General features: G+C 56.8%; 15 protein-coding genes across 15 annotated transcripts, besides 14 other annotated features; all 15 read right to left on the reverse strand.

Annotated features, from left to right (window-relative positions):
• Positions 1-472: 472 nt before the first annotated feature.
• Tco025E_04237 (uncharacterized protein) lies at positions 473-1234 on the reverse strand (the record flags this gene model as incomplete). Its single annotated transcript, XM_029371149.1, has 1 exon — positions 473-1234. The coding sequence occupies one exon, from the start codon at positions 1232-1234 to the stop codon at positions 473-475; it is 762 nt and encodes a 253-aa protein (XP_029228698.1).
• A 72-nt stretch (positions 1235-1306) lies between these two features.
• Positions 1307-1333: a sequence feature (A-rich).
• Positions 1334-1681: 348 nt separating this feature from the next.
• Positions 1682-3025, reverse strand: Tco025E_04238 (oligoribonuclease; the record flags this gene model as incomplete). Its single annotated transcript, XM_029371150.1, has 1 exon — positions 1682-3025. The coding sequence occupies one exon, from the start codon at positions 3023-3025 to the stop codon at positions 1682-1684; it is 1344 nt and encodes a 447-aa protein (XP_029228699.1).
• A 346-nt stretch (positions 3026-3371) lies between these two features.
• Positions 3372-3416: a microsatellite.
• Positions 3417-3422: 6 nt separating this feature from the next.
• Tco025E_04239 (uncharacterized protein) lies at positions 3423-4547 on the reverse strand (the record flags this gene model as incomplete). Its single annotated transcript, XM_029371151.1, has 1 exon — positions 3423-4547. One exon carries the CDS (start codon positions 4545-4547, stop codon positions 3423-3425), a length of 1125 nt encoding a protein of 374 aa, XP_029228700.1.
• Positions 4548-5431: 884 nt separating this feature from the next.
• Tco025E_04240 (putative cell cycle sequence binding phosphoprotein (RBP33)) lies at positions 5432-6517 on the reverse strand (the record flags this gene model as incomplete). The annotated part of the gene is made up of 1 exon (XM_029371152.1): positions 5432-6517. One exon carries the CDS (start codon positions 6515-6517, stop codon positions 5432-5434), a length of 1086 nt encoding a protein of 361 aa, XP_029228701.1.
• A 150-nt stretch (positions 6518-6667) lies between these two features.
• Positions 6668-6708: a microsatellite.
• Positions 6709-6833: 125 nt separating this feature from the next.
• On the reverse strand, positions 6834-9131 carry Tco025E_04241 (uncharacterized protein; the record flags this gene model as incomplete). The annotated part of the gene is made up of 1 exon (XM_029371153.1): positions 6834-9131. One exon carries the CDS (start codon positions 9129-9131, stop codon positions 6834-6836), a length of 2298 nt encoding a protein of 765 aa, XP_029228702.1.
• Positions 9132-9916: 785 nt separating this feature from the next.
• Positions 9917-9950: a sequence feature (A-rich).
• A 43-nt stretch (positions 9951-9993) lies between these two features.
• Tco025E_04242 (uncharacterized protein) lies at positions 9994-10776 on the reverse strand (the record flags this gene model as incomplete). The annotated part of the gene is made up of 1 exon (XM_029371154.1): positions 9994-10776. One exon carries the CDS (start codon positions 10774-10776, stop codon positions 9994-9996), a length of 783 nt encoding a protein of 260 aa, XP_029228703.1.
• A 223-nt stretch (positions 10777-10999) lies between these two features.
• Positions 11000-11018: a microsatellite.
• A 160-nt stretch (positions 11019-11178) lies between these two features.
• On the reverse strand, positions 11179-12570 carry Tco025E_04243 (stromal membrane-associated protein; the record flags this gene model as incomplete). Its single annotated transcript, XM_029371155.1, has 1 exon — positions 11179-12570. The coding sequence occupies one exon, from the start codon at positions 12568-12570 to the stop codon at positions 11179-11181; it is 1392 nt and encodes a 463-aa protein (XP_029228704.1).
• A 305-nt stretch (positions 12571-12875) lies between these two features.
• Positions 12876-12935: a sequence feature (A-rich).
• A 68-nt stretch (positions 12936-13003) lies between these two features.
• Tco025E_04244 (putative phosphomannose isomerase) lies at positions 13004-14230 on the reverse strand (the record flags this gene model as incomplete). Its single annotated transcript, XM_029371156.1, has 1 exon — positions 13004-14230. One exon carries the CDS (start codon positions 14228-14230, stop codon positions 13004-13006), a length of 1227 nt encoding a protein of 408 aa, XP_029228705.1.
• Positions 14231-14387: 157 nt separating this feature from the next.
• Positions 14388-14404: a sequence feature (A-rich).
• Positions 14405-14436: a microsatellite.
• A 251-nt stretch (positions 14437-14687) lies between these two features.
• On the reverse strand, positions 14688-17219 carry Tco025E_04245 (putative PIF1 helicase-like protein; the record flags this gene model as incomplete). Its single annotated transcript, XM_029371157.1, has 1 exon — positions 14688-17219. One exon carries the CDS (start codon positions 17217-17219, stop codon positions 14688-14690), a length of 2532 nt encoding a protein of 843 aa, XP_029228706.1.
• A 73-nt stretch (positions 17220-17292) lies between these two features.
• Positions 17293-17323: a sequence feature (A-rich).
• A 178-nt stretch (positions 17324-17501) lies between these two features.
• Tco025E_04246 (uncharacterized protein) lies at positions 17502-18992 on the reverse strand (the record flags this gene model as incomplete). Its single annotated transcript, XM_029371158.1, has 1 exon — positions 17502-18992. One exon carries the CDS (start codon positions 18990-18992, stop codon positions 17502-17504), a length of 1491 nt encoding a protein of 496 aa, XP_029228707.1.
• Positions 18993-19208: 216 nt separating this feature from the next.
• Positions 19209-19234: a microsatellite.
• A 67-nt stretch (positions 19235-19301) lies between these two features.
• On the reverse strand, positions 19302-20165 carry Tco025E_04247 (uncharacterized protein; the record flags this gene model as incomplete). Its single annotated transcript, XM_029371159.1, has 1 exon — positions 19302-20165. The coding sequence occupies one exon, from the start codon at positions 20163-20165 to the stop codon at positions 19302-19304; it is 864 nt and encodes a 287-aa protein (XP_029228708.1).
• Positions 20166-20268: 103 nt separating this feature from the next.
• Positions 20269-20298: a microsatellite.
• Positions 20299-20435: 137 nt separating this feature from the next.
• Tco025E_04248 (uncharacterized protein) lies at positions 20436-22442 on the reverse strand (the record flags this gene model as incomplete). The annotated part of the gene is made up of 1 exon (XM_029371160.1): positions 20436-22442. The coding sequence occupies one exon, from the start codon at positions 22440-22442 to the stop codon at positions 20436-20438; it is 2007 nt and encodes a 668-aa protein (XP_029228709.1).
• Positions 22443-22791: 349 nt separating this feature from the next.
• Positions 22792-22810: a microsatellite.
• A 235-nt stretch (positions 22811-23045) lies between these two features.
• On the reverse strand, positions 23046-23717 carry Tco025E_04249 (uncharacterized protein; the record flags this gene model as incomplete). Its single annotated transcript, XM_029371161.1, has 1 exon — positions 23046-23717. One exon carries the CDS (start codon positions 23715-23717, stop codon positions 23046-23048), a length of 672 nt encoding a protein of 223 aa, XP_029228710.1.
• Positions 23718-24210: 493 nt separating this feature from the next.
• Positions 24211-24888, reverse strand: Tco025E_04250 (putative chromosomal passenger protein; the record flags this gene model as incomplete). Its single annotated transcript, XM_029371162.1, has 1 exon — positions 24211-24888. One exon carries the CDS (start codon positions 24886-24888, stop codon positions 24211-24213), a length of 678 nt encoding a protein of 225 aa, XP_029228711.1.
• Positions 24889-25071: 183 nt separating this feature from the next.
• Positions 25072-25099: a microsatellite.
• A 414-nt stretch (positions 25100-25513) lies between these two features.
• Positions 25514-27682, reverse strand: Tco025E_04251 (uncharacterized protein; the record flags this gene model as incomplete). The annotated part of the gene is made up of 1 exon (XM_029371163.1): positions 25514-27682. One exon carries the CDS (start codon positions 27680-27682, stop codon positions 25514-25516), a length of 2169 nt encoding a protein of 722 aa, XP_029228712.1.
• Positions 27683-27762: 80 nt separating this feature from the next.
• Positions 27763-27783: a microsatellite.
• Positions 27784-27790: the final 7 nt, after the last annotated feature.

A 27790-nucleotide genomic window follows, 5' to 3' on the forward strand; every position in this document is an offset into this window, starting at 1 on the left:
AAAAGCACCTGTGGAGAATGCATCTAGGTTGCCGCATCACTAAAAGGGAAGGAAGAAGTTGGATATGTTTCTTTTTATTATTATTTTTTGCCTTCTACAGGAGCAAAAGCCTAGTCGGCCAGGCGTAGCAAGGCGCGGGAAGCGTACACGGCTGCGGTACTCCCCGAAGTTCAAGAAGAGACAAGGCCGAGGCAACTTTTGCCTTTGTGTTGGAGCGCGCCTCGCAAGGGCCGAGCAGGGTGGCGTGCATCCATTCGGCCAGCGAACCCTCTTTGCTGCCTCCCTGAGGTGGCCTGCCGGAGGCAATCGAGCGGGAGCGAGAGAGCGCCACCATCGCCGTCGCCCTCCCTCGTGGGTGGCGCCTAGCTTGCCGGGGTCGCCCAAATCGCCTCAGAAACGGTCAGGCGGCCAAGGAAAAGCCCAGAGTCGCGCCCATCGCCAATCGATCACGGCCTCCTGCTGTCAGCTCGGGTCACAGAGGCTGTTCCGTGGCACCCGCACCCCGCGCCGGCTCCTCCAGCGTGAGATAAGAAACTGGCACCGCAACTCCGAGCGTGCGCCTTGGCACGTTGCTCACTTTCGCGGAGTGCCCCGTCCACGGGGGGCTGTGAGTCAGAGTGGTGGGGCGAGAGGGTGTGCGAGGGGGATCGTCGAAAAGACTGCGCGGAGCACGTGCCGAGGAGAGGGACATCGTACGCGCAGACTTGAGACCCCGGTCACGCACCGCCTGCAGACGCCGCGAGAGTTTGTCCTGCGCGTCCCAGCTTAGCAGCCTCTCGCGGAGAGGCGCCCTATAGCGATTGTCAATACCAACCTCCATGCGCCGCGCAAACTCCTCTGCTAAAATAACACGACGCAGCCTGCGCTCCTCAAGCATGAGCAGCTGTTGTCTATAGTGCAGCCTCAGCGGCATGAGACTGCGCTCCACCTGCTCCGCAGCCAGTCCCTTCCACTTAACGACAAACTCGGCATCGCCGGTGTGCTGTGGGCCATTCATGGCACGGTCGCGCCGTCCCTCCTTCACGGGAGCAGCATCGAGCACGCCGGCAGTGGCAGGCGGGGGGCCAAAGGGCGGCAAATCCGCCAAGGCGCCACGCCCCTCATCCAAGCCACCCTCCAAGACGGGAATCAAGCGGGGGATGCGATGATGCCGCGGCCGGGTGGTAGGAATGAGGGCCTCACTGTACGCCCCATTGCCTAACTGTGTGAAACTTGTCCTGGTGCTCACGCTCATGGTGGGTTCCCCGCGGCCCTCCCAGGAGTCCTCGTTCGTGTACCATTCGTTAAGTGGGGGGGGGGGGGGGTCAATAAAAACAAAAACAAAAACAAAAAAGCACGGCAAATTTGGCAGCAAATAAAACAGCAACAGCAACAACAGCACCCACAGTGGCAGACGCAGAGACATCACATCATGCACACAATACTTAAGGAAACACAGACACGAAGCGACGGGGAGTGATGGAGAGAATTAACGAAGTTGGCTCTTGACCTCTCACACCACTCACCACCGCCCCACTGAGAAAGAAGCGGAGAATTCCATCTATGCCGCACGCGAGGAGCCATATCCTGCGTCAATGGGAGTAATGATAATTTTTTTAAAAAGCCGATCCCGTGTTTAGAAGGAGCATCCTCCATTAGCAGAGGTTGGGGGTCTCGCCATAACGAGACGATACGGAAGGAGTCAGACGAGTTGCAACGGCGTTTCACCGAGGACGACGCCAGCCGCTCTATCCGGCTCTGGTGGACCTTCCAATGGCTCCAGCGAATGAAAAAAATGACGTTGAAAGAAACGCACGTAGACCACGTCGTTACCACTGCTCTCTTTGTCGCCTCCCTTGGGGTGCACACGGCAGGAGACTCCATCGCCATCAAAGTCTTGCGGCCGAACTACGGCCAGCGTACTGCCACGGACTTGCTCACACCGCAGGTCAGCGGCGTCCCAACTGGGTGAAGCAGCCGCACTATCAGTCCCGCTGTCAGTTGACCTGCACCACATCACCGCACTTTTGTCATGGCCTTGCTTCTCCTCCTCCTCCTCTGACCGCGTCTCATCAACGTCCCTGTGGAAGAGAAACCGCGTCACGGCGCTCGTCAGGCCCCGGAGAATGCCCTCGTGGCTAGCTCCGCTCGCCGTGTCCAGGTACGGGTTAGGGTAGCGGTGGAAGAAGGGAAACCGACGGGAGTCAATTATCGGCACGTTGGCTGTGATGTCATAGGGAAAAACAAGCGGCTCCACCTCGATCTTATTAAAGTCAAACGTATCAAACTCAAAACGGCGGTTCAGCCACACTGGGGGGCCGTCCCGCACCCACTCCACCACTTGTATCAGTTTGGGTCTTGCCCATTCCCAGAACTCGCTGCTTCGCCTCACACGCCAGGCCACCACCTGGCAGACAGGCCAGTCGAGGTACACAAAGAAGTCGCATTCATCAACATTGGCAATGGCCATTTGGCCCTGCAGCTGGCAGAGGTAATGCAGCGGAATACCAAACGGCTGGTAGTTCGGTTTTGACCCGTCGTACAGAGAATGAACAGGCGACTTGATCTCTAGTAGTCGCCGCACTTGCTGCCTCCGGCTGCCTGCTGGTGCCACCGTTGGCTCCTTACTTCGCCTCCACTTGGAGTGGAACGGCACCCGCACACTCACAAGCGTCTTTGGGGAGTTGTGTTCACTCTCGCTTTTAACTTCATCAGCGGGTCTGGGAGGTGACGCCTCCCAGCGGGAAAGAATGCGCCCATCCGGCGAGCAGCCCAACAGTCGGTCACTTGTCAGGAAGAACCCTCCGTCACTCACGGCGGCACCCGTTAAAAGCTCATACAGCGCACGCGCCTTGGGCTCGGTTTTAATGCCATGATCCGTGCTTGCATTGCCCTTAAACTCTAACTCCGTCCCGACCACGTTGCGCAGGTAGTCTACAAAGTCCACGACGCGTCCACAGAAGCCGAGAGCCATGCCGAACTGCGACGCGGACAACCCAAACGGAGAATCCTCCTTCCATTTAAGCTTTTCAGGCTGCTGCGCCATGAGGCTCAGCACGGCCGTTCACCCCTAATCGTGTATCCAGGCATGCCCGCGTGCGTCACACGTGTTGTAATAAATAATGATAAAACGCAGAAGTCCACAGAGAGGCATACACACCTGTACAAAGATACAAGCATAGAGGTGAAGATACGCATGGATACATAGATAGAGCTCTGCAGATGCAGAGAAAGTAAAAAAAAAATGAACGAGGATGAAGTGAAGAAAGAACCAAAGGGCCCTGCTATCAAAGTTGCTGGGGCTTCGGCAAAGAGAAAGTTGACTTTGCCCACGCAACCAGTTGCCACGGCAGAAGAAAAAAAAATCAATACGCAAGAATCAAGGAGGAAACAATAATAGTAAATAATAATAACATTAATAATAATAATAATAATAACAGAATTCATGTCGTGGACGTTACGAGGGGTCCCGGGGGGTCACAGCGCAGGATACGCCGTCGCAACTCACATGACACAGTCTCCTGCTCTGTCAATTTTCTGTTCTGCAACACTTCTACACGAAACAAGGCCCTGTTCTCATTTCCCTGTCGGACGATGCCCAAACGAACGAACGACAATGGAGTGTAAAAAAGCTCTGCCGCCTCCGTCAGCAGCTTCTCCGGGTCGTGTGGCTGGTTGTACCAGTGCAGCGCGTTTCCTGCTCTATGTCCGCCTCTCCCATATACAGGGAGGGTGATGAACGTCGCCACCTTTGCGCTTTTGAGTAGGGAGATGAGGGCACGCTGGAACGCGCGCTTCGTCGGGGCGGGCGGGAAGCGATCAAAGAGGGACACAACCACCTGGTAGTCCGCCAGTATGTGACGGCCAGCCACGTTTTCAAGTCGAACTAGTGACATTGTCGGCGATGCACAGAGAAAGAGGTGTGGCTTTTCCACGCCAGCGTTGGCCGCTTGCATGAAATTCCACCTCGTCTCCATCGCCGCTAACACCTGATGCGGGGGGTTACATTCGCCTCGCCTCCTATTCACCTGCGGGCAGCCGCCGAGAGCCACACTCGTCACAGAAGACTCTGGTACAAACCTTGCGAGAGACAAAGTCAAGTAGCCGTCGTCGGCATCGTACACTAAGATCTGCAGCGGCGCAAAGGGAGATTTCAGACTTTTCGTATCTTCCACGCCCGTGTCGTTCGCAGGAGCACGCAGCGGCACATCCACGCGGATGCTGTAATAAATGTGCGTCCACTCCTTCAGGGCTGCCAGGCGCTCCCCTCCCCATGGACGCAGGAAGGGGGCAGGTTTCTTGAACGAGATGGCTTCCATGCGGTGCACGGCGTGCCGCAGCACCGCGTCGTCCATCGGCGCGCCCTGCGGCGCGGGGCCTCCGGCGGCGGCAAGAGAGACGAGGCGAGGGGCACTGGGCAGGGGCCACCGGCCAACGGTGCACGAGACGACGACAAACAAGCCGAAAAAGCCGCACAGCACCAGCGCCTTCACCAGGGGAAATCTGGCGGTGCGCCCCAAGGGCGCGAGGCGCACGCCGCCCCACTCCCCCCGCGACCTCCCGTGCATGCCTGGGAGGCGGCCAAATTCAGCGAGGAAAGTACGTCGCCCCTGCGCGGCTACTTGTACCCTCACTAACAAACCACCAACTGCAAAAAAAAAACCTGGAGCAATAAACCCTCCTCGCTCCCCACTCTCGTGGAGTAACCGACAAAAAAAAGAGCAAGGATGGTAGCGGAAGCAAGGAAACAGATGCAGTCAACGAAGAAGCTGCATCGCAATCACGCAAGACAACAACCACAACACCGACGTGTTGGGAAGAGGCCCCACGCTTCAATGCTGCATTACAAAAAGCGCACTTCCAATCATTTTTATCTCATCCACCTCCGCTCGTCTTCGTCCGGCCGTCGATGCGGCGTCGTATCCCAACCTGCGTGTGGCCCCGCACGGAACTACCGCAGACAGGAGCGCAAACGGAGAGGAGTAACGCGCGTCAACGGCCATCAGAGGCCACGCATTTGTACATCAGCCGTCACACCACGGGGCCGGCGGAAGCTACCAAGAGGTAGAGGAGAAAACAACCAAACGAGGGGAAGCAAAGAAGAAACAAAAAAAAAAGGGGGGGGGATGAAACTACAAAATTTTTCTATCGCGTCTATGATGCAGGATGCAACGCAATCCTCTGCTCTGCGGAGCAACCAGAAGTTGGAGAATAAGATAGTTTGGCCCAGCAAGCACACACAACATATGTAAAAAATTTAAAGACCAAAAATAAAAGAAAACAAAGAGTCCACCTGCCCTAATTTTACCGCGGTTGCTTCTATGATGGTGGCAAATAAGCTGGCATTCTCCCCAGTCTATAGGTGTTAGCGATACGGAAGTAGCGAACACCCGCGCCCCTGCCGTGAAGGAAAAAAACAACAACAACAGGCATGCACAAAGACAGGAACCATCTATCTTAGTGGTGGGTGCAGTCCACTTCTCCGGTACTGGGCCTTGTCATCCTTGGACATGGCCCCCGCAGGCACGACGTTCTTCACGGCGTTGTTGACATTCTGCAGCCAAATGCGCACGCCAAAGATGCGGTAGAGCTCGCTGTTAAGCTGCCGAAAGTCGATGGAGCAGGAGGATTCGTAGTAAAAGCTGATCTTCTGTTGGTCAAACTGGTACTCGCAGTCCACCACATCCATTTCAAGCCTAAGACGTGTGACAATCTCTCGGCACGTCTTCAGTGCAAGGTTCTCCTTCCGGGAAATCTCACCAAAGAGGCGCTCGACCTCCTCCTCGCTCGCCACGCGCAAAACGCGACTGAGATCCGACTTCATTCGGGCAACATTCACCACGGTGCCGTCCAGGCTCGCCTCGCGAACGAAGCAGCCCTTTTCCGCGCTCCACTCGCTGCACTGGTTCACAACCCCGCAGTCAAGCCCCCGGTCACCCTGCACTATTGCGTACTGGCCAGGGGCAATGAAAATATTGCTCTCGCAGCGCTTCATACGTTGACACTTGAACTCCACCAATACAATGAAACAGTCGCAGTTTGGCCAACTAGGCTGTTCGGCACCACGCCCTCCACCCGGGACCGCCACTGCAGGTGGGGGCGACTTCTTATGAGCGTAGCCCCTCGTCTCCACCGCCCTCGGCACCTCTGGAGTTGGTGCTTCGGCCGTTGCCGCGTCAGGCAGCTGGGCATCCCGTGCGGCATCGCCCCGATGCGCATGGGGATGCTGCTGTTGGAGGGCGGTGTTAAACAAAGATACCACATTTTTCTCCTCGCAAAACGCAGGAAGCGGGGGTTCTGCAGACTCCGCCACGTGTCTTGGAAAAGACGACTGCGATTGCTGAACCACCAACATGGACAACAAGTCGTGTATGACGTCAAACTTGTGTGAGAGTTCATCCACCTTCCTCGACAGTTCCTCAAGGCTGGCGCCAGTGACGACGAGCTTCTCCCCGGACTTGTGTGTCTCGCTCTGCGGAAGCGCCCGGCGCTTGCTCGGTGCCGTATTTGTCACATCCTGGAAGGAAGTCTTCTCCATTTTCCGCGGTTACCTCGCACTCGCCACGCCTTCTTAACTGCAGAGAAGCAAATGGAAGGCAAGTGTAACATGCATGCGGCAGGAAGGGAGGCAGTCGCCTCTGTGCAGCGACAAGCGGAAGACGATGCAGGAAGCACTCAAAGAGAACAACTCCCTCTCTCTCTCTCACTCTCTCGCTCTACCTCCCTCTCCCCCCATTACTAACAGAGTGAGAACAACAAGAAAGTAGCAGAAGTAAAAAAAACACACACATTCCCCGCTGCCCATAGATCCGAAAAGCCTTGTAAGACATTCAATGGAGCTTGGACGCAGCTGCCTACATCCAACCTTCGCGCTCTGAGAGATAAAACGGCTGTGCAGAGTCGCCCCCACCACCGTCTTCGCCTCCCGCCGCGAAACCGATCCAAAAAAGGAGAACATCTTCAAGGCGCTGCACCAAAGTAGCCCGTGCCTTCGCATGCGAAGCCGCATCCCCCAAGAGCGGGGGTTTGATTGTCTTGACCACCGGCGTCACCTCCGCAAGCTGCAGGAACGGCTTCTCTGTGTGAAACGAGGCAACGCTCGCTGTGTGCAGACGCACGCCGGAGAGCTGCTCCACGCGGAGGTAGAGCAGCTCGGGGTCCAACTCCGAGGTGTCAAACGGCACCTGCACACCATAGAAGCTCTCCAACGCGGGGCCCAACTCCCGTGCCCAGAATTGTTTTGCCTTGGCGCCTGAAGACTGCAGCAGACCCAGGAGAAATTCCTGGCAGACCGACTTTACCTCGTCCTCCCCCTGCGCAGTGCGGCGGAGCCTCTCGCGAAGCAGACGCACTGCGGTTCGTGCGATCATCTCAACCTCACAGTAGTGTGCCACGGCGAATCGAGCAGCCTGCGGAAGGCGATAATATACAAACGGAAGAAAACGCATGTTGAGCCCATTTGCATGGAAAATTCTGGTAATGGAAGGCTCGAGTAAAAGACCCTTTGGCCCCCGAGCCGCGGTGTCACACTTCACGGCATCGCAGAAGAGACGACGCGCGTCCTCCTTCGCTTCAGACAGCCGCCGTGTGTAGCAGTGGGAGCAAATGCAGCAGCACTTCTCTCGACTGCGGCACACCACAAATCGCAACTCATTCTCCATCGTGCTGGAGCAGAGACTACACGGCGCTGGGTCTTGCCGAGGGATGTCAACCGCCCGGTGAAGGCCAATCATCGCCGCCACCGCAGGGATCAACGCGTCCCGCACCCACTCCGCTGCTTCCACCGCATCTGCGTTGTCCTCCGCGCTTGCAACGTCCTGCACAAAGGCGTGTGGACTCAAAGGCTTACCGTAGGAAAGAAGAAATTCGGGCCTAAACCGCAAAGCTGCCGCGGCATCGGCTTCGCCGCTAACACTGGTAAGCAATTCACAAGCCGGAAGGAGACGCGAGGTGTTCATGGCGTACAGTCGCTTGTCGTGGCCCGCCACAACAGCCATACCTAGGGGCATTGTAACCGGCACCACATCCCCCGTGGCCAGATTTACATGCGGTTGCTTCAAACCAAGCGCCCGCCCCAGATCCTGCAGCTGGAATTTCACGAGCTGCGGTGCGTCCAGCGGGCACTCCCGCTCCTGCAGAGAGAAAACGTGCACGATATTTTTAACCTCAAGGGGTGGAATGGCCATCACAAGGCAACGGAACCCGGCGAAGGTGATCAGGGCACTTGGCGGGGAATACAGTAGCCGCTTTGAACCCTCCAGCGCAATAAGCCGCATAGCCTGCATGGCCTGTGACGCCTGTCGCCATGCATCTGCGTCCCCTTTACAGTTCCCACTTCCATCATCAAGGACAAGCCTGACAAGGAGATTATTGTAAATAAAGAAGCCAAGGGCGCCATCTATCGGTCCCTTAGCCACACGATCTGAGGAGGGACGGTGCATGTCTGTAAGGACGCTGAGCGCCGCCTCTTCGGCGGCCTTTGAAAACTCACTCATAAATGTGTGCAACTTTTCACTAGCAGAAGCGCTCTCTTCCCACCTCCCAAACAAGACCAGCTCCACGAGCTGTTGATACTTTGCATTCCAATCCGGTCCTTTGTTGGGCGCGGTAGAGCAAATGCGCCAACCCTCCTCCAAGAGCCGCAGCTCACGCAAAACGGCGTCACTTGACGGTACGACCCTCAAACCCGCCTCCACCGGCGCCACGACACGGCACGGCACAGACGCCCCGTCCTGCCAGTCGGTCTCCGAAGAGCCCTGGGCAACCGCACGCTCATCATACACTCTCTGCCATCGCGCACAGTCGTCGTTAGTTTCTGTTTCCCGCGTGGCCGACAAAAGTGCCCAGACAATTTCCTCCTCAGACGATTTCAACGCAATCCACCAGCTGCCGAAGGGATCCATGTAGCGTCGGAGCTCGCGGACAACCGTGCCAGAGGGCACTTCACCTACCACGTCACCGAGCGGCCCGTGGTAGAGTGAAGCAGAAGCCCCATGCAACTGCCAGTAGATGACCGGCGCCTTCGGAGACGCTGAAGCCGCTGCTTGTCTCGCCGCACTCGGGGAGGATTGCAACGGCGCCAATGCATTGCGGCCACGCGCCACCGCTTCCCGCCTGCCGCCCCCCTGCTTGTGTGGTGGCAGTCGCGCCATTGCGACGGGAAAGGGGCGAAAACCACAGAAGAAAAAAAAACAACTATTGGCTACGCGGTAGAAGAGGACGGCCCGGATAAAGGAAGAAGAGCGCACGAAAGAAAGAAATAGTGTCCCCAAGGCCCAGAGCAAATCAACCACCCGCCACACTGCGTCCCGAAGGCGCCCTTACGTTTGCCAGAGCTACTCAAAGCAAACGTCCGAAGAAACAAGGCCACGGGAGAGAAGAACAAAGAGCAAAAAGGAAACAAAAAACTGGCGTTGACCGTAAACACCTATACCCCCTTGCACACCATGCGTACTCACTCGCTTGCCTCTGGGAACGGCGGGTGCGGCGGCGCCGCACATCCCACAACGAACACCGATGGGTTTGTTTTACTCCACAAACACCACAAGACAGTAGCGGAGAAAAAGAAACCAGCCACCAACGATCAACACACACGCACACACGGCAGCCCCACGCCGTGCAGTTGTCATTCCCCCCGCATGAGCAACTTTAACCGGCACTTCCGTTACCTTCGACTATGGCTGACGCTTTTAAATTCCTTTCTCGGCTAACTCCGGTAAACAGGGCCAAACTTCATCGAATAATGAGCAGTACACGTCTCTCCAGGCCGCACAAGTACCGCGAGGAATGCCATTCCCCAAGCAATAACTTTCCCATTTTCCTCACGGGCACAACGCCCACAAACAAACAAATAAAAGAAGACTAAACCCGCGACTTCGACTGAGCAAAGGAAAGGATTATACATGAACCGAAAAGACACTTTACCCAAACAAGACCGAAAAAGAACACAAAAAAGAAACATAAAAAAAAAAGCTGCTGCAGACGACACCGAAAGCCATCCAGGCCCTATCCACCTCACATTGTAGAGCAAGTCTGCGCCATTCCTGCAGGCTTGGCAAGCTGGTTTAAAAATTCATCCTCCCTCACTTTTCCCGTCAAGAGTTTTTTGCAGTACGCCGCACTCACCGCAGCTGACGTTGAAAGGCCATCACCGAGGAAATGACGAACATCCACGTTGTATTCCAGGACCATCTGTAGACGCAGCTGCTGTTTTGTCATGCGAACGGTTGGTCGTGGTGGTGGGGCATTCTTATTGCGTCTCTGAAACGCATGAAGGGCCTCCGCCTGCGACTGGAGCATGTCGGAAACGTACTTCCACAAGAAGCAGAATAAAGCCACGACATCTTGCTCCCGCATCGTCGGAACCTTTTTGCTATTGGAAGCCACCGCATCGTGTGTCACTGACGCCTGTGCCTCTGCCTCTCCGGGGGAGGATGCAACAACCTTTTCGCCCTTTTCCGCGTCCTCCCTCCCTTTTACAGACTTAGCCCGCGTCGGCGCACGCAACAAACGATCCTTCAGCACGCCGAACGCCATCTGCATAAACACATGGTGGGAGAGAGAGACGGGGATGGGGTCCCCAACAACCAAAAAATTTGGGCACTGGCCGGGAGGCGATTTTGGGTCCCGCTCGTACCACAAAAGGACGTAGTCGCAGCGCAGCCTGTTTTGCAGCTGCTGCTGTTCATGGAAGTAGGGCGATGGGCCGCGCCTCCTCCCCCGCGACGAGGGATGCGGCTCCTCCTCTCGCGAAGTCCGTTCCAACTCCGGCAACGCCGTTTGCGCCGGGTTCGCCATTTCCAGGAAGCGTATCGAGATGCCTGCAAAACAAGAGCAAAAAAAAATCAGTAAACACACCAATGAAACTGAGCTTCTCCCCGTCCCCGCTGTACAATTCCCTTTGGCTGTGTGGCTGGGCTACACTTCCCTCGCCACGCACACACGCACGTACACAGTGGAATGAACTCCAAAGACGATGAAAGAGAGAGGAGACGGATGGGCAGGAAAACAGAAAGCGTTGACACACACACACACACACAACGCCACTTCACCATTGGACACGTCACTCAGTGAAAAGGGAAAGCGCCAAAACGGTTTCATTGTTTTCCTCCCCCTCGCGCTCTTCTAGTCCGCAAAACCCCGACTTGAGAATGAGCTCGGCAGACAAAAAAAAAAAAACACTTTCCACGTGAATCCCCACTAATTTCCATGCTGAGAACGCATATCGTGGCTCAGCATCAACGCAACCCGCTGCTGCAGGTTCCTCACCTGCTCCTCCAGACTTGTCTGCATCTCTTGCCATGAACGCGGGGGTCGGTCGCTGCTCAGCAACTCCCCTTCTGGCAACGACAACTGCTGGTGTTCGTGCGGATGCGCTGCGGCTGGTGGCGACGCGACTGAAAAGAGTTTTTCAAAGGGGTCAAAAAGAGTTCCGACAGCCGACCCATTCGCTCGCGAAGAAAGCGAAGGCGGCCACGCACGTCCCTCACGAGGACCCTCCTCGGTCTCCTTCTCATCGCCTTGCACAGGCGCAGGTTCGGCTGAAAACAACTCATCCAGCACGTCATGGTGCTGCTTGCCGCCCCCACTCAACTCAGGTGGAACGCCAAAAAGACTCACGCCAACGGGGTTGCCCACGGCGTGATGCGTCGCAAAACTCCCGGGGCCTCCGGCGAACCCCACCCCCGTCTTGTTTGGAGTCGCCGACACAAAAGCAAAGGCGCTGCCTCGCGTCTGCGCCTGTGTCGCGGGGGAAGGTCCCCCAAAAAGCTCCAACCGTAAACTACTTTTTACATCCAACACCCGACTCGGGGCGTTAAAAAGCATCAAGTCCGACGCATGTGACAACTCCAGTGACACGTGGCTAGTGCGCTGTGCCCCCCGCCGCAGCCCCTGCGGGTCTCCCACGTCCTCCTCTCTCCGTGGCCTTATCCCGTCCGCCTTCTTCAACCGTCGTTCCTGCAGTTGCACCTCCGCAAACTCCAAGGCCCCCGTTGCCGCAACTCCCGCTGCTGGCGAAAACTGCTTCTTTTCAGAATCGTCAGGAAGCCTGTAAAAACGCTTTTTTTCATATTTTGCGCGAATCCACTTGAACACCAGCTCGGAGTCCTCTTTCTCCAATGGCTTTCGGTAGTCTGCGGGAATCGTCGCCTCCCAGATCGTCTTGGCCCGCGCATTGCCCATTGCCCGCATAAAGGCGACCTGCTCCGGCTCCCACCAGTCCATGGTGCAGCTCTTCACCCTGCTCACGTGAACGCCAAGCTGCCGATGCAGTCCGCTGCAGCGCAAGCAAACAAAGACGCCCAGGTTGGTGCTAGCCCACGTCGGATTTCGTGCTTGGCAGTCCATGCATTCCTGATTCTCCTCCAGTCGCAGCAATTCACGCAGAGTGCGGCGGTGCCTCTCCCGCGCTTCCTTTGATTCTGCCGGCACGGAGGCCATGGCTGCGTCCGCCACCACGTTCGCCCCACACACGATGGCAAACGCGTCCCTGCAAGAGGAAATAAAGAAGAAGCAACAACAGCAGACAAAGAGGCGGGTCGTAAAGAAGAAGTGGCGGGTCGTCAGGAAGGAGAGTAAAGGTCCCAACATGCTGAACACGCAAAAAACTGCAAAGAAGAGAAACAAAGGCAACAACAACAAAAAAAAAGTGTGTCTGTTGCGGGGGGGGGGGGAGGGCAAGAAGGAAATGCAGACCAACATTGCTGGCTCGGGCTGACCCTTCTTTTCCCCCTTTAGTGGCAACCTCCTTTTTATCCAGTTTTTTTTCCCCTTCTACTTCTCCATTTTTCCCTCACTAATACAATCCCGGTACCGCACCCCGTTTGAGCTCACCATATTTATTTCCTTCTCCTTCCAGTCTACTCCAGCCACCCCTGCTATTCGCTTTCAATTGCAACAAGAAACCAAAAAAAGAAAAATAAAAAAAAAGTGACGAAGAGAAAAAACAAAATACACTTTTGGTTCCTTTGCTACTTCCGGGGTTTGAAACCACGTAATGTCATTACAGGCCCCTTTGGCGTCACTACATGTGGGCGGGACGCAGCGAGAGGTCATTCGTGGAGGCGACAAACAAAGTGCAACTCCCACTCGCCTCGCACGCTAGCGCGCCATAAGGAACCGCAAAACAGTCGCCTTGGGTCACCGGTGTCCCATTCACGCGACCCTCGCCGCCCACACAGAAGCCCAGCCCAATGCTTGGAAGCCGCACATATGTCTTGCTCGTCGTGTGCGCCACGTGTTGCAGGCGAAAGAGGGAGAAGTCAGGGAACTGCGCCGGCGGACAGTAGCGTTGCACCTCCCACGATTCCCCTCCTGCAGCCCGGTGGCGCTCGTACCTCGCCCGCTCCAGGCCATTGGTACTGTAACGCAGCATCTCGAGCAACGTGGGCACATCCTTCCATTTTGGCGTCAGTCCAGCACGCACAACGTTGTCGCTGTTGGCCATGATTTCCACGCCATCTCCGCAAATGTACGCATGCGGCTCGCTGTCTGCCAAAAACAAAGCCTGACCGGGCTCCATCTGTACATAGTTAAGGAAGTAAACCATCCAGCACCCAATATCATCTGGATACTGTGACATAAGAAGCAGAAAGAGACGATCCTCCGTGGAAGCCGCCTCTCCTTTTACTCTCAGAGCCGCCGCGTGTTCCCTGAGGGCCTTTTTCTGCAACTCCGGATTCAGACCGTACACAGCACGCATCATGGCCTTGATAACGCTCTTTTCCCCCTGCTTCGCCGATGCCGTGGCGACGCTGCCAAGCTGCGCCTTCAACGGCTTTGCAGATTCCACCAGACGAAGAATTTCATGCAAGGGGCGAAAGCAACAAAGGGCTTCAAAACGCGTAAGTGCCACAACCAACTCCGGCTTGTGGTTTGGGTCCTTGTATTTGCTGGGGTTCTCGCGGTGCAGCTTCGCCGCCAATCGCTTGTTGGGGTGCGCCTGTACAGAAAGCGCCGTCTGCACCGACAGCACCTTGAGTAGGAACGGCACCTTGTTGCGGAACTCCGCGTTCCGCTGCTGCGCCGGGGAGAAAAAGCGGGCTGCGACGCTCGGCTGGCGAAGGTACTCCTCCAGCGGCTGCCCGGACCGCAGGTGCGAGGGGCAGTTCACGTGCGTCCCGACCCACAACTCCGCGTACCTGCGGTCGCCCTCCGCCTCGTGCTTCATCCTCGCCACAAAACTCTCCGCGGCAGTTTTCCCCCAGGCGTAGTGCTGAACGCCGCAGTCCAACTTCACGCACTCCGCCATCGTGCTGTCGCCGCTGCAAGGACGCCGAGAGGAGCTAGCGGACGGAGAAAAAAAAAATGACACTTGTATTTCTTCCTGCCGCGCTGAGAGAGAGAAGCCACGGGAAGGTGAAGGAACAACAGCACAAACCGCGGCCAGCCACGGCAACCGCGCACGTCAGAAACGAAAAGAAGCCAAAAACGACGACAACAACAACAACAAAACAAAATTAATAATAATACCGCCACTTTCAATGCACCCGGCACCTGCTGCAGAAGAGAAGCGACAACACCTTAGCAACAGCAAAGCAAAATAGAAATCCCGCGGCCCCTCCCAAAAGAAGAAAAAAAAAGCAGAAAAATTCACAAGGCAAAAATAAATAAAAACAATAATAAAAGTCCCCCTCCCAAACAGACACGTCGGCAGTTAATCAACATTCAGCACGGCAGACTCAACGCGGTGTCCGGACACCGTTAGCTCACAAGCGCCATTTCTGTTTCAAACGCCCAGAGCGACGCCGCTTCCACTCCGCGCAAAACAACGAGAGATTTGGCAGAGGCGTAGAAAACGCGGCTGCTCCTTCGGGGGGCTGAGGCTGCTCCTTTCCTGTGCGTGCTCGCCTCCACGTGGTCCACTTCGCCGCCGCCTCAGCCACGGGCGGAATACCGGACATAAAACGCAGAGCACCTCGGTGCACAGAGACCATGCGGGGCGAGACATTGATCATTCGAAACTGTGAAAATCGCTTCACGCGGCTTGCAGCAACGTAAATGAGATGGTCGCAGGGGAAAAATCCGCTGCCGTCAAAAAGGACTGGATGATCAAACGTCAGTCCTTGAACCTTGTGAACGGTGTAGGCGTATGCCGGGGTGAGTGGCATAGCCATGATGCGCACCGCGCCGAACCCCTCACACCGCCCCCACGGCAGCGGCAGGGAGACCCACGGTATGGCCACCTCCCTGCCGTCCGAGTCCATCCGCACAACGGGAACAATCGCCACTGCATTGTCACCGCTGCAGGCCGCTCGCCCCGCCCGCGCTGGAGCACACGTGTGGCTCGAATGCCACTTCGCGGAGTTCAACGAGGAATACTGCCTCGGCGACAGGAGCACCTTGAGGTTCGTGGGGAGAAGGTGCTCGACGTGGCGCAGCGGCTGGAAACTGACAACAGTCCCAAGCGAGCCGTTCACGTAATTGACGTTGAGGTTACGCAGCAACATGACGCGGCATCCCACCTTCAGTCGCTTGTGCTGCAGCACCTGATCGCGTTGGATAACTTTGGCATACCGCCGCTCTAGTGAGAGCCGGAGAAAACGCCTCAGCGCGTCGACCTTTCGCACCTCCCAAAGAATGGTCCCCCAGTGCTTACGGGCCGCCGCGGCATCCTTTGAGTTGGCGAGGAATTTTTCGCCAATCGCGGACCGCAGCGCTGCCACTGAAGCCGCCGCCAGACTCTTCGTCGGTCCTGCAAAGGAGACGTAGACCGACAAGTGATGCGAGTAGCGCGCAGGGGCGGGCGGTATCATCACCCTCGCAGGGCCGCCCAGCCCGCGCTCCAAGCATAACTGGTGTACCAACTCCTCCGCCCGCCGCCGCCACTTCGCAGAGCGCATCGATTTGTTGCGAAAGTGGATCACGAGCATGTCGGGGTAGACGCTTCCGCCGCCCTCTTTGTGCCGCCGCGCGGGCGTCGCCGCCCCACTGCCACTCGTCACCCGCAACTCACTCCTGAAGCACCGCTCCTCCCCGGTTAGCTCAAGCATTTTAGAGGCATTGAACGCCGTCACAGCACTCTTCACGGGAAAGAGTCGGATGGCGTCAGGGTCCTCGGGGTTCTGCAGAGCAGAGCGCGACAGCCGGTGCGTCAGGACTCCGAAGCGGAGTTTGTTCAGGTCCTCAAGGTACGCCGGGTCTCCCATCTGGCGCGCGGGCTCCAGCAGCCGCAGGTGAAGCAAGCAGTGCTGGAAAACGGGGCTTTCGTAGGCCGGACACTCACAATAGTGGCGCAGCAATCGGCGGCGGTTCTTCACAGAGGAAAGAGCCGCTTCACGTGTAGTATGGAGACACGGAGCTCCAGCATCACACTTCTCCTCTGCCAAAACGGTGTGCAGCTCTGGCTCTTCCAAAAGTGCCGCAGACGCGGCGCCCTTTTTTTCCACGCCGGTGCAGAACAGCCGATCGGCCTTGTCTCTTGACCACAGGCGGCCGTGCATGAGTTGCAAGAAGTCACCGGAGAGTATGACCTGAATTCCACCAAATGGTTGATCCTGTGACCTACCAGGCGCCGTGCGTGCCGCCAAATCCAACGCCTCAATGTAGCCAGCGTGCAAAAGCGACACCTCATCCACGATGATAACGTCTAGCACCGCCAACGACTCGGCATCGTACCAAATGTGGGACGCCGCCTCCCCTTTTGCTGACTCCTTCTCATCGTCAGAGGTGACAGGAACACCAAACGTGCTATGAAAGGTATTCCCACCAATTCCAAGCGCCGAGATACCGGTGGATGCCGTCACAGCCACATTTAAACCTTTGGCCTCAAGTGCTTCGGCGATACAGCGCAGCAAAAAGGACTTTCCTGTGCCAGCATCACCACCGATAAACAAGGGAGCTCCATCCAAGGCAAGTCGTAGCGCAATCTGCTGCTCTGCAGAAAGACATCTGTTCGCCGCTTTTTTACCTGCCTCCGCGCACAGCTTCTGTTCGCCCTCCCTTGATGCATTGTCGTTCCCCGACTTCGGAACGCCCAAAGCAGCTGCTGCTTCCTTGCTTAAAGACGAGCGTCTCGTCGAGGAACTCTTTTTACCGGATAACTGAGAAGCACACGGTGGTTGTGACGATCGACGTTTCTCGTGAAGCAAGTAAGAAGGGCCCTCCGCACCCTTTTGCTTCGCATGGGCGTCGTAGGGAAGGATCACTTGCGGGGCCGTACAACGGGGGCGTTTCTGCAGCAACTCCGGCAAAGAAGTGGGGATGCGTCGCCCCAACGCTCTTGTGACTGCAAACAGCATGAAGCTCTTGTCTATGGATGGCGCAGTAACACGCACGGAGGTGAGGCGAAGACAACAACAGAAGAAAACGCACAAAACAGAAAAAAAAATAAAGAAAAACAAAACGAGAAATAATTATAAACGCAGGTGGTAGCATCACATTCGCCCATTGCGTTGAGAATGTAAAAAAGCGGTGCCCAAGTACGGGCCACTCAGCATATTTGTTCAAAGAAGGTTCTAAGACGAAGAAGAAGAAACAATCAAATCTAGTCATGCGGGGCAAATCTAATAGGCAAATAGGCATTACCAGTTTGGGGCGGCACGCCACAAAGGTGAGGATTGACGCGCCGGCAAAGACCTTGACGATGACCTCGTGGAGGCAGACCTCTGCGCGCGTGACAGACTCTTCTCGTCTGGTTTCACGGCGGGGGAAGAGCGTCGCCGGAGGTTGGCGCGCAGGTCAAGAAGCTGCTTGTGTTCATCAGGAGAGAGGTAAACGGAGTGGCACCGTGTTTCTGGCAGCGCGCACTCCCCTGTTTCACCACGGGACACGATGATGCCGCGCAGACGCATGAGCGCAAAGACCTCGGCGCCTGTCAACACATCTAAGACGGTTCGTTGTGGAACTGTTTTGAGCGGAAGTGCGGGCTGGGCACCTCGGCACGGGCTCTCCCGTCGGGAGTCAACGGCGTTAGGACGGCGCGGTGTCTGAAAAGACCTCCTCTGGGATGGGCGATTCGCGGTGCCCTCGCCGAGGAGGAGGGAGGAGGAACGTGCAGAAGCATCCCTCGTCGGTGGTTTACGGGCGGCGCGCTTCTGGCGATGCCCTTTGTCGTTAAGGGAGGCGTGCGCCAACGCCGCCGCCCCCTGCGGAGCTGGCGAGGCGAGCCGTTGCTTCACGCGACAAATGGCATCAGCCGCCGCGCGCTCGTTCGGGGTGGCTGCCTCCACCGTTTGCCGCTCGGTCCCCCCTTGTGGCCCTTCCTCGCCACCACCCAACTCCGTCTGCGCCGCGCCAAGCACCGCGTCCTTCACCGCATCGTCGGGCGCACATGCGAGGAGCGTAGCCTGGCCACCTTGCCGCGCCTCCTGCAGCTTTGGAGACGGCGACCGCGCAGCGCTCCCGGTGCTGGAGAGCGGGCTCCTGCTTGCCCCCGCCCTCCGCAGCTTCTCCCGCAACCGCGCCTGAACGGCCTGAAAGGGATCAAACCCGCCACCTCGCTCAGGAGTCAACTCCGACGCTGGGGCTGCCGCGGCACGCGGGGTGAGGCAATGACCAGAGCACGAAAGGGCCGATTGAGGGGAACTAGACGAAGAGGCTGGAGCCCTCCTCACAGGTCTGGCGGACGGCTGCTGATAGGACGCGGCCGACACCAACGCACTTCCGCGGAATTCTGCTGGCGGGGCCGCCGGCGTCGGATCGTAATACGTGTGTCCCTGCGGTCCCACCTGCATTTTCTCCCTTGACAAAAACGAGGCCGTCGCACTCCAGTGGCAGCCGAGCCGCTGTGGCATATCCTGACAGCTCTCTCTCTGCGCCGCCTCACGCTTCGCCAACTCCACCAGGCGGCTCATATCCCCGGTTGGCGGGGGCGTTGCACTCTTTACTGTGACGCTCGTGTTGGCATCACGCTCCACCAACGGCGGCGCGCTTCGCCCAGCGTCGTTGATCGCGCAGACTGCAGGCGGGCAACCGGCCTCCTCATCGTGATGAAAGCTCAGGCTGAGGTTTGCCAGACGCTGGCGCACCTCGTTTATTTTGCTCTCCACCTCCGTCAATCGCGCCGAAGACATGAGCCCGCCACCTCGCAGGGACGAAAATGAAGTAATAAATATATGTGCTTCTGTACAGAACCGTCGCCAGAGGCGCCCACAGCCGCAGCAAAAGTGGAGCATAAAAGCCAAACAAAAATAAATACATAATCAGTTGGAATAAGCAACAAAGGCAAGAAACAAAACAAAAAAGACATGCATGCATGAATTACAAATGTACTTTTGACGGTTGGGGAAGTTTTTTTGTTGTTGTTTTTGTTGTTTACTTTTTAGCACTCAACTTCAATGGAGGTTGGTGACAGCAACAGCGGAAGCAACGCGCGGCCCATATCACCTGGACGCCACTTGACAGATCTTAGCTTCCAGTTCCCGCCACACGGGTAAAAACCGCTTTCCATGCTCCAAAACATTGATGATATCCAAGTTGGCATGGAATTCACACTCAACGACGTCACGCGTGGCTTTCCTGCCGCGCTGACGACGGTTCACGCGCGCCGCTTGAAGCATCTCGCGGTCCCCGCTCAGCACAATCACCGGCATGTGCGTCATGGCCTGCGCAACCTGCAGAATCACGCCATCCGCCCCTTGACGTTGGCCACCGCACGGGGTAAAATGACATCGGCCCGCAGAGACAAGGCGCTGCCAAACACTCGGTCTTCTGCCAGCCCGATGCTTACGTGTTGGGTTACCCGCATCCTGGGGGATGCTCCGCGAAACGCTCTCCGGACACGGCAGTTCCCCGTGGTACCGCGGGAAGCAGGAGCCGAAAAAACACCACATATACATGTGCTCAAAGACGTCAAATTCTCCGTCCTCCGTCATCGACGTAGGGACCGACCTGAACTGATTAAAGCCGTAGTTGTCCAAGTCAAGCAACACTACGACCACCGCATTATTGCCGCCACGCTGCCGCAGCTTGGCCAACTGCGCGGAGACGCGCAGCGTTTCGCAGCGCACGCAGTGACACTCGTTGCTTAGCCACGAATCGCCATTGATAAGCCGGGCGTCGTACAAAGACGCGTCGTCATCGGCGGTGCCTGCCACGCACGAGAACCCCGCGTCGCCCGGCCTATGCAAACGGACAACGCCAGCCGCCATACTGCCCTCCAACGCCTCGGGGCGGTCGCGGGAGCCGCTGTCCTCAGCCGAGCCGCGGGCACTGTCGGCGTCCTCAAACCCAACCTCAGCAAACATCACCCACACGCAGCGGAGGCTGGCGGGAAGGATGAGCCACGGCCACGGGTGGCCCGACTACGAATGCAGTTATACGCGACCGAAAGGAAGGCAGGACAAGGGCAAAAAATAAAAAATAAAAAATACAAAAAAAGTTTTCATAGAGTTCCAAGCAGAAACAAGGTCAGAAACAAAACTCAACTCATATCTCACATTGATCTCCAACGCATCAATCACGGGCGTTTGGGGCGCCTCCATGACGGCGCTTAATAAACAGTCGGTCAAGAGCTTTCACTCGTCGCGTGGCCGTTTTTGACCCGCTTTCTTTCCACTGCTTTCTAGAGCAGAATGGCGCCCGCCGAAGGCGCCACGTACTCGCGCCGCGTCAAGAAGTCCCACCTGGCGAGTCCCAAGCGCCCCTCTTCCCTCACCCGAAAGGAACTCAATCCACGCATCTGTTACAAGGTCAGCCATCGAGGGCGGCGAAAGCCGCCGCAAGGCTTGATAGTGAGAGTGCAGCGCAAGGACCAAATCCACCGCAGCCACAGGGCCGCCCCTCAAATGAGATAGCGAACGGCGAAAGCAACTCAGCAGGCTGAGCATACACATCGTCCAATCTGACAAGGCGGCGGCGTCGGTGTCCCCCGCAAGCAGTTGCATCTGCTTAAAGCCGGCCTCTACGGCAGGAATCAATATTTGCCTTGCGTGCATCACAACCGATACCTCATCGCAAAGAAACAACAACTGCACTTTTACAACATCGGTCCGCGCAGCAAGAAGTGCCGGGACAGGGGCACAGGTAGGAGTTCCAGCAGTCGCTGCAGTTGCCGCTGCCGCTGCCTCGGTGCAGCGGTGTTGAATGGCGCTAAGGAAAGTGCTCACGACGGTTCGTTCCAGCCAATCGCACACGGTTTTCTTCGCATCCCGCTCCAACTGTTGCTTGTCGCCCCTAGACGAACGCCGTGAGGCAGCCGCAGCAAGGTACACCTCGAGGCATTGCTGAACAGAGAAAGCCACTACCTTTACAGCCTCCAAGGCGCCTGCCACATCCGCTGCGAATTCGTCGTGGCAGTAATGGAACACCACCCACTTCAGAAGTTCGGTATGTCGCTCCAGCACAAAAGTCCAGAGGTCTGCATCGAGGAAGAGGGGGATGTCGCCCTGGTGCCGCTCACGCGTATATTTTTCAAACCACTGAAGAAACATACGAAGGGCAACTTCCACACGCGCAAGATCCACCGTGGCGGGGAACGGCTCCTTCTCCAATATGCGGCGCATTGTCACAGCGAAGGCCAAATCCGGTCTACCCACTTTTTCCTGCAGGCATCGGAGAAGCAGGTCAGTCAACTCGTTCCCGGCATCATCGTAGACGCCTTCGTCGGCTCGACCCTCGTTCTCTCGCCTCAACTCGTACTGAAACAAATCACGGGCCTTGCAACACCACGCCCCGTTGAGTGTATCCTTCGCCCGCTTCTCCAGCGACTTTCTCTTCCCCTCGTTTACCTCAAAGGAGGAGTACTCGTCAAGGAGTCCCCCTCCCTCGAGTTCGATCGAGGGAACACCGAAATCCCGCTTGAAACTGCGTCGCACAAGCGCCTCTGCCGCCTTCTCATCCCGCTCCAGCAGGAATGTGTCGGTAAGCCACTGACGTTCGCTTCGACCAACCACGGCGTAGAAGCCAAAGAGATGCGCGGCGTCGTGGGCGATACGCTGAAATTGGTAAAGTACAGAGAAGCAACGACGCCTGAGACGAGCAAGGGACAAATCCACGTCCTCGGTGCCGACTTCGTCCTCCTCCAACGACGCATCGTCATCGACACTTGCATCGTCAACCTCCTCGGATGCCGCGGCCGCGGGGAGAGAGGCCAGGTGCAACTCCAGACGGAGGGCAACACTTGAGCAGCATCCCCAGAAAGCCACAGCGAAGCATTCTTGTTGAGCTAGGAGAAGCCGACGACACAGCGTGGCGAGTGGTCCTGCCTCTGCGCTGGATGATTCGCCCCTGAAAAAGCACAGCCCTTCACGCCACTGTCGCCAGCGAGTAATAGGAAGCACCGTCAGTCGCACACATTTGCAGTAAACATTGTGGTAGTGGCGCACGGACTCACCCGCGGAGTGAACCGACAAGGACGTCACAGGCGGCAAGATGGTGGCGTCACTTTTGGCCTTTTCCAGCGCCTCTAGCGCCGCCTCCCACCTTTGGAAGGAGAGGCAAGGAGGGCCACTGAGTAAGTCGGAGCCGATGGAGCAGAACTTGATTACCTCCTGTCGTGACCGAATGCTGCGAAGGGCGGCCATGCTGTACCCCAGAGGCGTTGACAAACGTATGGCGGGAGCCCGCTCTTCTTGCCTCTCTAATGATGTCTCTCCGCTAGCCAACGCAACCGCAAAAACACACATGCAACCCCCCGCAGTAAAGAGGAGGACACGCAGAAGTAGAATAAAAAATAAATAACAGGGAGGCCGCAACGGCACAGCGCGGAAGAAAACACCGGCAGTACGCGGCACCCGCAGACATAATCAGTTGCCTGGAGCCACGTCTGTCGGACTCCGACATTGAGCCCCTGAAAGGTTCGGAGGAGCCGCCGCTCTCGCACTCACTTTCTGCGTCTCCGCCTTTCGCTGCAAAAAAAAGGAAAAAAAACGAGGCGGGGGGGGGGGGGGGGATGTAAAAACCGGGACATGACAACGCATTCGCAGGCCGCAATCTTTATTGCTTCGTTCGTTTTATTTCTATCTCCCCCCGCGGCTTCTCATTCGACGCGCTCTCAGTGTGGCCAGGTTCTATGTGCATCAGTGTGAGGTTCTATAGATATGCAGGCAGCCACCCAAATCCGGTGGCGCGAACATTACGAAGCAGAGGAAATATATGTATCAAGCTAAGGCACGAAAAGTTCACTCTCATTTCTTCGCGCACGCCATCTTCGTGAAGAAATCGGAGAGCTTCATCTGTACCCGCGGCCTCGGTGCTGCCTCGGTGCCCTTCGCCCCCGCCGTTGCAGCTGGGGGGGTGTCAAGATTCTTCGCCGCGCCAACAAAAAGCGTGCGAGAAACATGGCTCACAACGGCGGGAGAGCGCGGTGCGTTGTCGGGAGTGCAAGAAGGGGAGGAGTGTGCCCCCTGCGTCATTGGCGAGCCTGACGAGGTGTTCGGCAAGGTGTCGGGCGAGACATAAATGCTCTGCGAGGCGGCCATTACGCATTTGGCAACCGTCTGTGGCGAATCCCGCTGTCTCTCCGAGGAATTCAGTGAGCCCTGCGACGCCGTGACCCCGGGACGTTCCCTGAGCCGAGGCGGGGAGGCGTCTACAAGTTTCACGGACGCGCGTTCCGCCCCAAACGCAAAGGCCGCCATCTTCTCCATACCGTCTCCACCTCGGAGCGGAATTTCAAGCGGGGCCGAGAAACCTCCGCTGTGATTAGTGCTGCTGCCGGAGTTGTGCTCCTCCGCACGTTCCTGCAGAGTCGCGTTCATTTCTTTCCCGTCGCCTGCCGCCGGTGTTAACACATGACGTTCTACCCGCGTGACCTTCCGCGGGGGGGCGAAGTCCTCATCGTCCAGCAGCAGCCCCATCCTTCTCACCTTCGCCCGCAGCAAGGGCAGAATGCAAAACAAAACAAAAAAAAAGAGTAGCAAAAAACAAAGAGCCAAATCTACACACGCGCCCCCTCCTTTTACTCAACTCAAGGGGAATCACGCACCACACACCACGGAGAGAGAAATGTGGAGTGCGGGCTGCAGGCGCGGCAAATCGGACGCCGTGGACGCCGAGGGTAAAAGACTTTACAAGATCAGAACTTAAACGCCAAGGGCAGAAATACAAAAAAGAGAAGCGGAACGTAAATGGGCCGCATCACACGTGAAGCCAACCATGACGAGGCGGCGCTTCTAGTGAGTCTAGTGTAAAAAAAAAAAGTTGTACAAAACACCAACCCAAAGAAAACAAGAAAATATTTAAAAAAACGTATCTCAACATGGTTGTACAATAGTTCCCTCTGTGTTTGTTTTTCTGTCTTCTTTTTTTTCCCCCCGTAAAAGGTTTCTAGCGGATTTAAACACGCACTTCTCAGAAAAGCAGCGGTGATTTGCTCAAGAAGGAATCCGCCGGGGAGGCCTCCAACGGCACATTAAACCCTTTGAACTCTGGCGGGGTGCCGAAGAGAACCTCCCTACACGTCTTTTTCGCCGTCGATTGCAGAATGGTGGAACGGTCATCTGATGAAAGCGTCGTCTTGCCGTCTGTGGCGGTGTAGCCCTGCAGCCCCGCTGCAAAGGCAGGAGAGACCGCCTTCGGTGTTTGCTGCCCCTCTGACTGCAAATGAGGCATCTTCGCGTTGGCCTTCCTCACACTAAACTCGTTGTGATGATCCACAGCGGCGACTTTAGCCCCGGCGGCGTGCCAGTCCGATGCCGCCTTCTCTGTCTTGCCACCCTTCCTTGGAACCGCAACCGCTCCGCCACGTATAACCTGCATTCCTCTCGGCAAGCGCTGGTCCACCTTCACCTTTATGTGCCGCTGCGTCATCGCGTTGAAGTGGTCCACGATGCGCATCACCTGCTTTCGGTAGAAGCGTTCAAATTCCTCCGAGCTCTGCGGCTGAAGCGCCAACTCCGCCATCTCTGCAGGGATTTTGTGCCTCTTCTGCAGTATGTAGTTGAGGCGGGCCCCATGGTTATGCAGCGCGTGGGCGTCAGGCGGGAACGCGCGAAGTTCAGCAAAGTAGTCCTCGCTGTTAGAAAGCATGATCCGCCCGCCAATCCGTGCAGTTTCAGTGCTCACCGCCTGCAATATCCTTCTTTTGTTGTTGTTGTTGCTGCCTGGCGTATGCCCCGCCGTACGTGGGGGTGGGGGGAAGGCTTTAAAAAAAGCCCTTGCAAACAGTCTTTCCATACAAAGTGGAGAAGAGCGAAGAGAAAAAAAAAGTAAACACACACACACACACGCACGCTCACACTGCACCGCAACGAAGAAGAACAAATAAACAGGAAGGCGAATCCAGTGCAGGTTGCAATGCACCACCCGCAGTCGCACGCAGTTTGTCCACCGCACCCGATTCACTAATGTTTATTCATGCGGCAGAGATTGCAGGGTGACTCCATCCGTGTTTGCCTCCTTTGTTTTTTTCTCTTCCTCGGGGGAGACACAAGCCCCCTGCTTTTTCGCCGCGCGCGGCACACTCTCGGCCCCTCGCCAACGGAGGGAACCGTGCAGCGCCGCAGGAGAAGAGCGAGAGCGCGTGCTGGCGCAAAAAAAAAAAACTCTTTCATAAAAAGCCCCCCTTACGGGAAGCGTTCAACCTCTCCGCTTCAGCGCTCCGGCCTCTAACCCACCCCATCAAGCTCGAAGCTACAAACCCAGCGGAATCGTATCACGGCGCATCGCACAAGGAATTCCGCTCAAAAATGGCAATACCCCGTTCGTCTTCAAACGTCAATGCAAACCGCTCCCCTCCATCGGCGATGGAGGCACACGCCACCTTGTTGACAAGCGGCGGCGGCAGTCCATTGGGCACCGTCGCGTTATTGCCCCTCACAGCCGGCAGCCTCCACCCCCGTTCAAAGGCAGCACTCACCTCGTCAAGAGCCGTGCGACCGCCGTTTTCCACTTCGCAAAGTAGTGCCTGGGGGTCCACGCGGTAATACGCCAAGACATCTTCCCCAGCCACACCTCGCTCAAGAAGCGGCTGCCAGACCGCCGCAGCGCCGTCGTACAGTCCGGTGACAACAGTGCCAGAAACGTGGTCCACTACAACAGGGAAACGGTCAAAAATGGCATCGTTGTCGTAAAGGGATTCCAGAAATGGTGAAATGTAGTCCATGACAGAAGCAACGGAGCAAGGCACATCTGGCCGCCGCAGGTCCCAGAGCTTCAACGAGGTATAGTCACGGCTCACGACATGTTGAGGGCCCACAAAATTAGCGCCAGATATACGACAAAGAATGTCACCGTATTGTTCATGCGTCGAAGCCGTGGCGTCTTCTGCGACGCGGATGTAGGTGGCATATTGACACTGCGAGCCTGAAATTGTCTTGCGCAGATCCCCAATGCCGAGAGCCCCAGGGCTCTTAGCAACCAAAAAGAGGGAGCTGTGAGTGGGGCTAAAAGCAACGGAGGTGACCAACTCCTCCACGTCATCCATGCACCCTGACGGAGGTCGGCAGTCCGTGACGCAGACGCCTTTTGACGCGTCGCAGCTCTCCAAGCTCCACCAAAAAACTTGCAGGTCATCGGCGCTTAGAAAGGAATGCCCATCCGCGCAAACGCTAAGGTCCTGCACAGCGTTACTGTGGCAGCCCGCAAACACACGCACGGGAAGAATAGGCGGTGAAGGTGAGGCACGAGGAAAATAACGTGTGTGAGCGAGGCGCCTCCCCACCACCGCCTCCATGGAGGGAAAGGCATGAAACGGCGTAAATCCCTCGCGCTGAACTCGAAACAGTTTGATAACCTTCTCATTCGCAGTCAAGTAGCTTACCGTGTGCGGGGAGGCATGCGACGGTAGGAAACGAACAGCCGTGACGGCTTGGGAAATGGTGACAGAAGTGAGGCAGTCCATTTCTCGCACGTACGCCTGATGACTGTGCTTTCGCACAGGCGGCCTATGAAAACCGGCAATATCACGGCACAGCATAGAAGTGTCCGAGGGGAGCGAGGTACTATAACTCACCAAATCAACATCGGTTTGACTGCGACTCCCAAGGGTAGTGTTCGACCTGCTCTGTGGCGCATACGTTGTCGGGGACCGTGTACGTGCCGTGTGACACACATCCAGCTCCGCATAATTCACGCGCCCAGTTGCGTCACCAACACAGAGGGCGAGCACAGGAGAGCCATGAACAGGGTCAGGCATCATACACATCGCCATTGCGCTGGCGCAGCTCTCTACGGTCTCGATATCATTTCTCACGACGCTGAGGGTGACGCCACCCTCTAAGTTGTTTGCGGCGCGAAGCTCGCCCGTCGCCTCATATTCGGCATCATCATTAACCACGTCGTGCACCGAACTTCCGCCAGAGTCACTCACCACGGTTCCTGGCACATCCAATGGATAAGACAATTTTTGCAGCAGTTTAAATGATCCACCTGCGGAGGGCACAGAATGGTACAAAGCTAATTCTATTTCATCCGCTTCGTTGGCATGGGCAATGCATGTAGGCGTCCCTCCCCTCACCTTGCTTCGGCCTCCGCCAGTTCCCGTCGGCAATAAATGCGTATTGTTTGCCCCAAAATCATACTGCCTTGTGCGGTCGCTGGCAACGACACCTGCTGCTCCACCGTTCAGCACTTCGGCAAACTCCGCCCTCCTCTCATCACGCCTAGGCGTGGCTCCAGGAGAACTCCGCAAGGAGTGTCCCTCACGGCGTCGCTGCTGCACCTCACTGCCCACGCGAGAGGAGCGGCCCGACCTCGGCGAACGCATCAATGACTCACGTGTCCGGTGTGGGGCCTCACTCCCCGCGCGAGAGCTTCGACACGAGGAGAACACCTCCGCCTGAATCTCCGGCGAGGGTGACCTCAAACCATTCTGCTCCGACATCGCGACACCGAACTCTCTTCTCCTCCTCCCACCCGGACGCCCACACACACTTTAGCCCACTATATCCCTCTCTCTCTCTCTATATATATATATATATATATCTTCTAT

This window comes from Trypanosoma conorhini, assembly GCF_003719485.1.
Source record: "Trypanosoma conorhini strain 025E chromosome Unknown Tco_14.4_contig_00212, whole genome shotgun sequence".
Classification (NCBI taxonomy): domain Eukaryota; phylum Euglenozoa; class Kinetoplastea; order Trypanosomatida; family Trypanosomatidae; genus Trypanosoma; species Trypanosoma conorhini.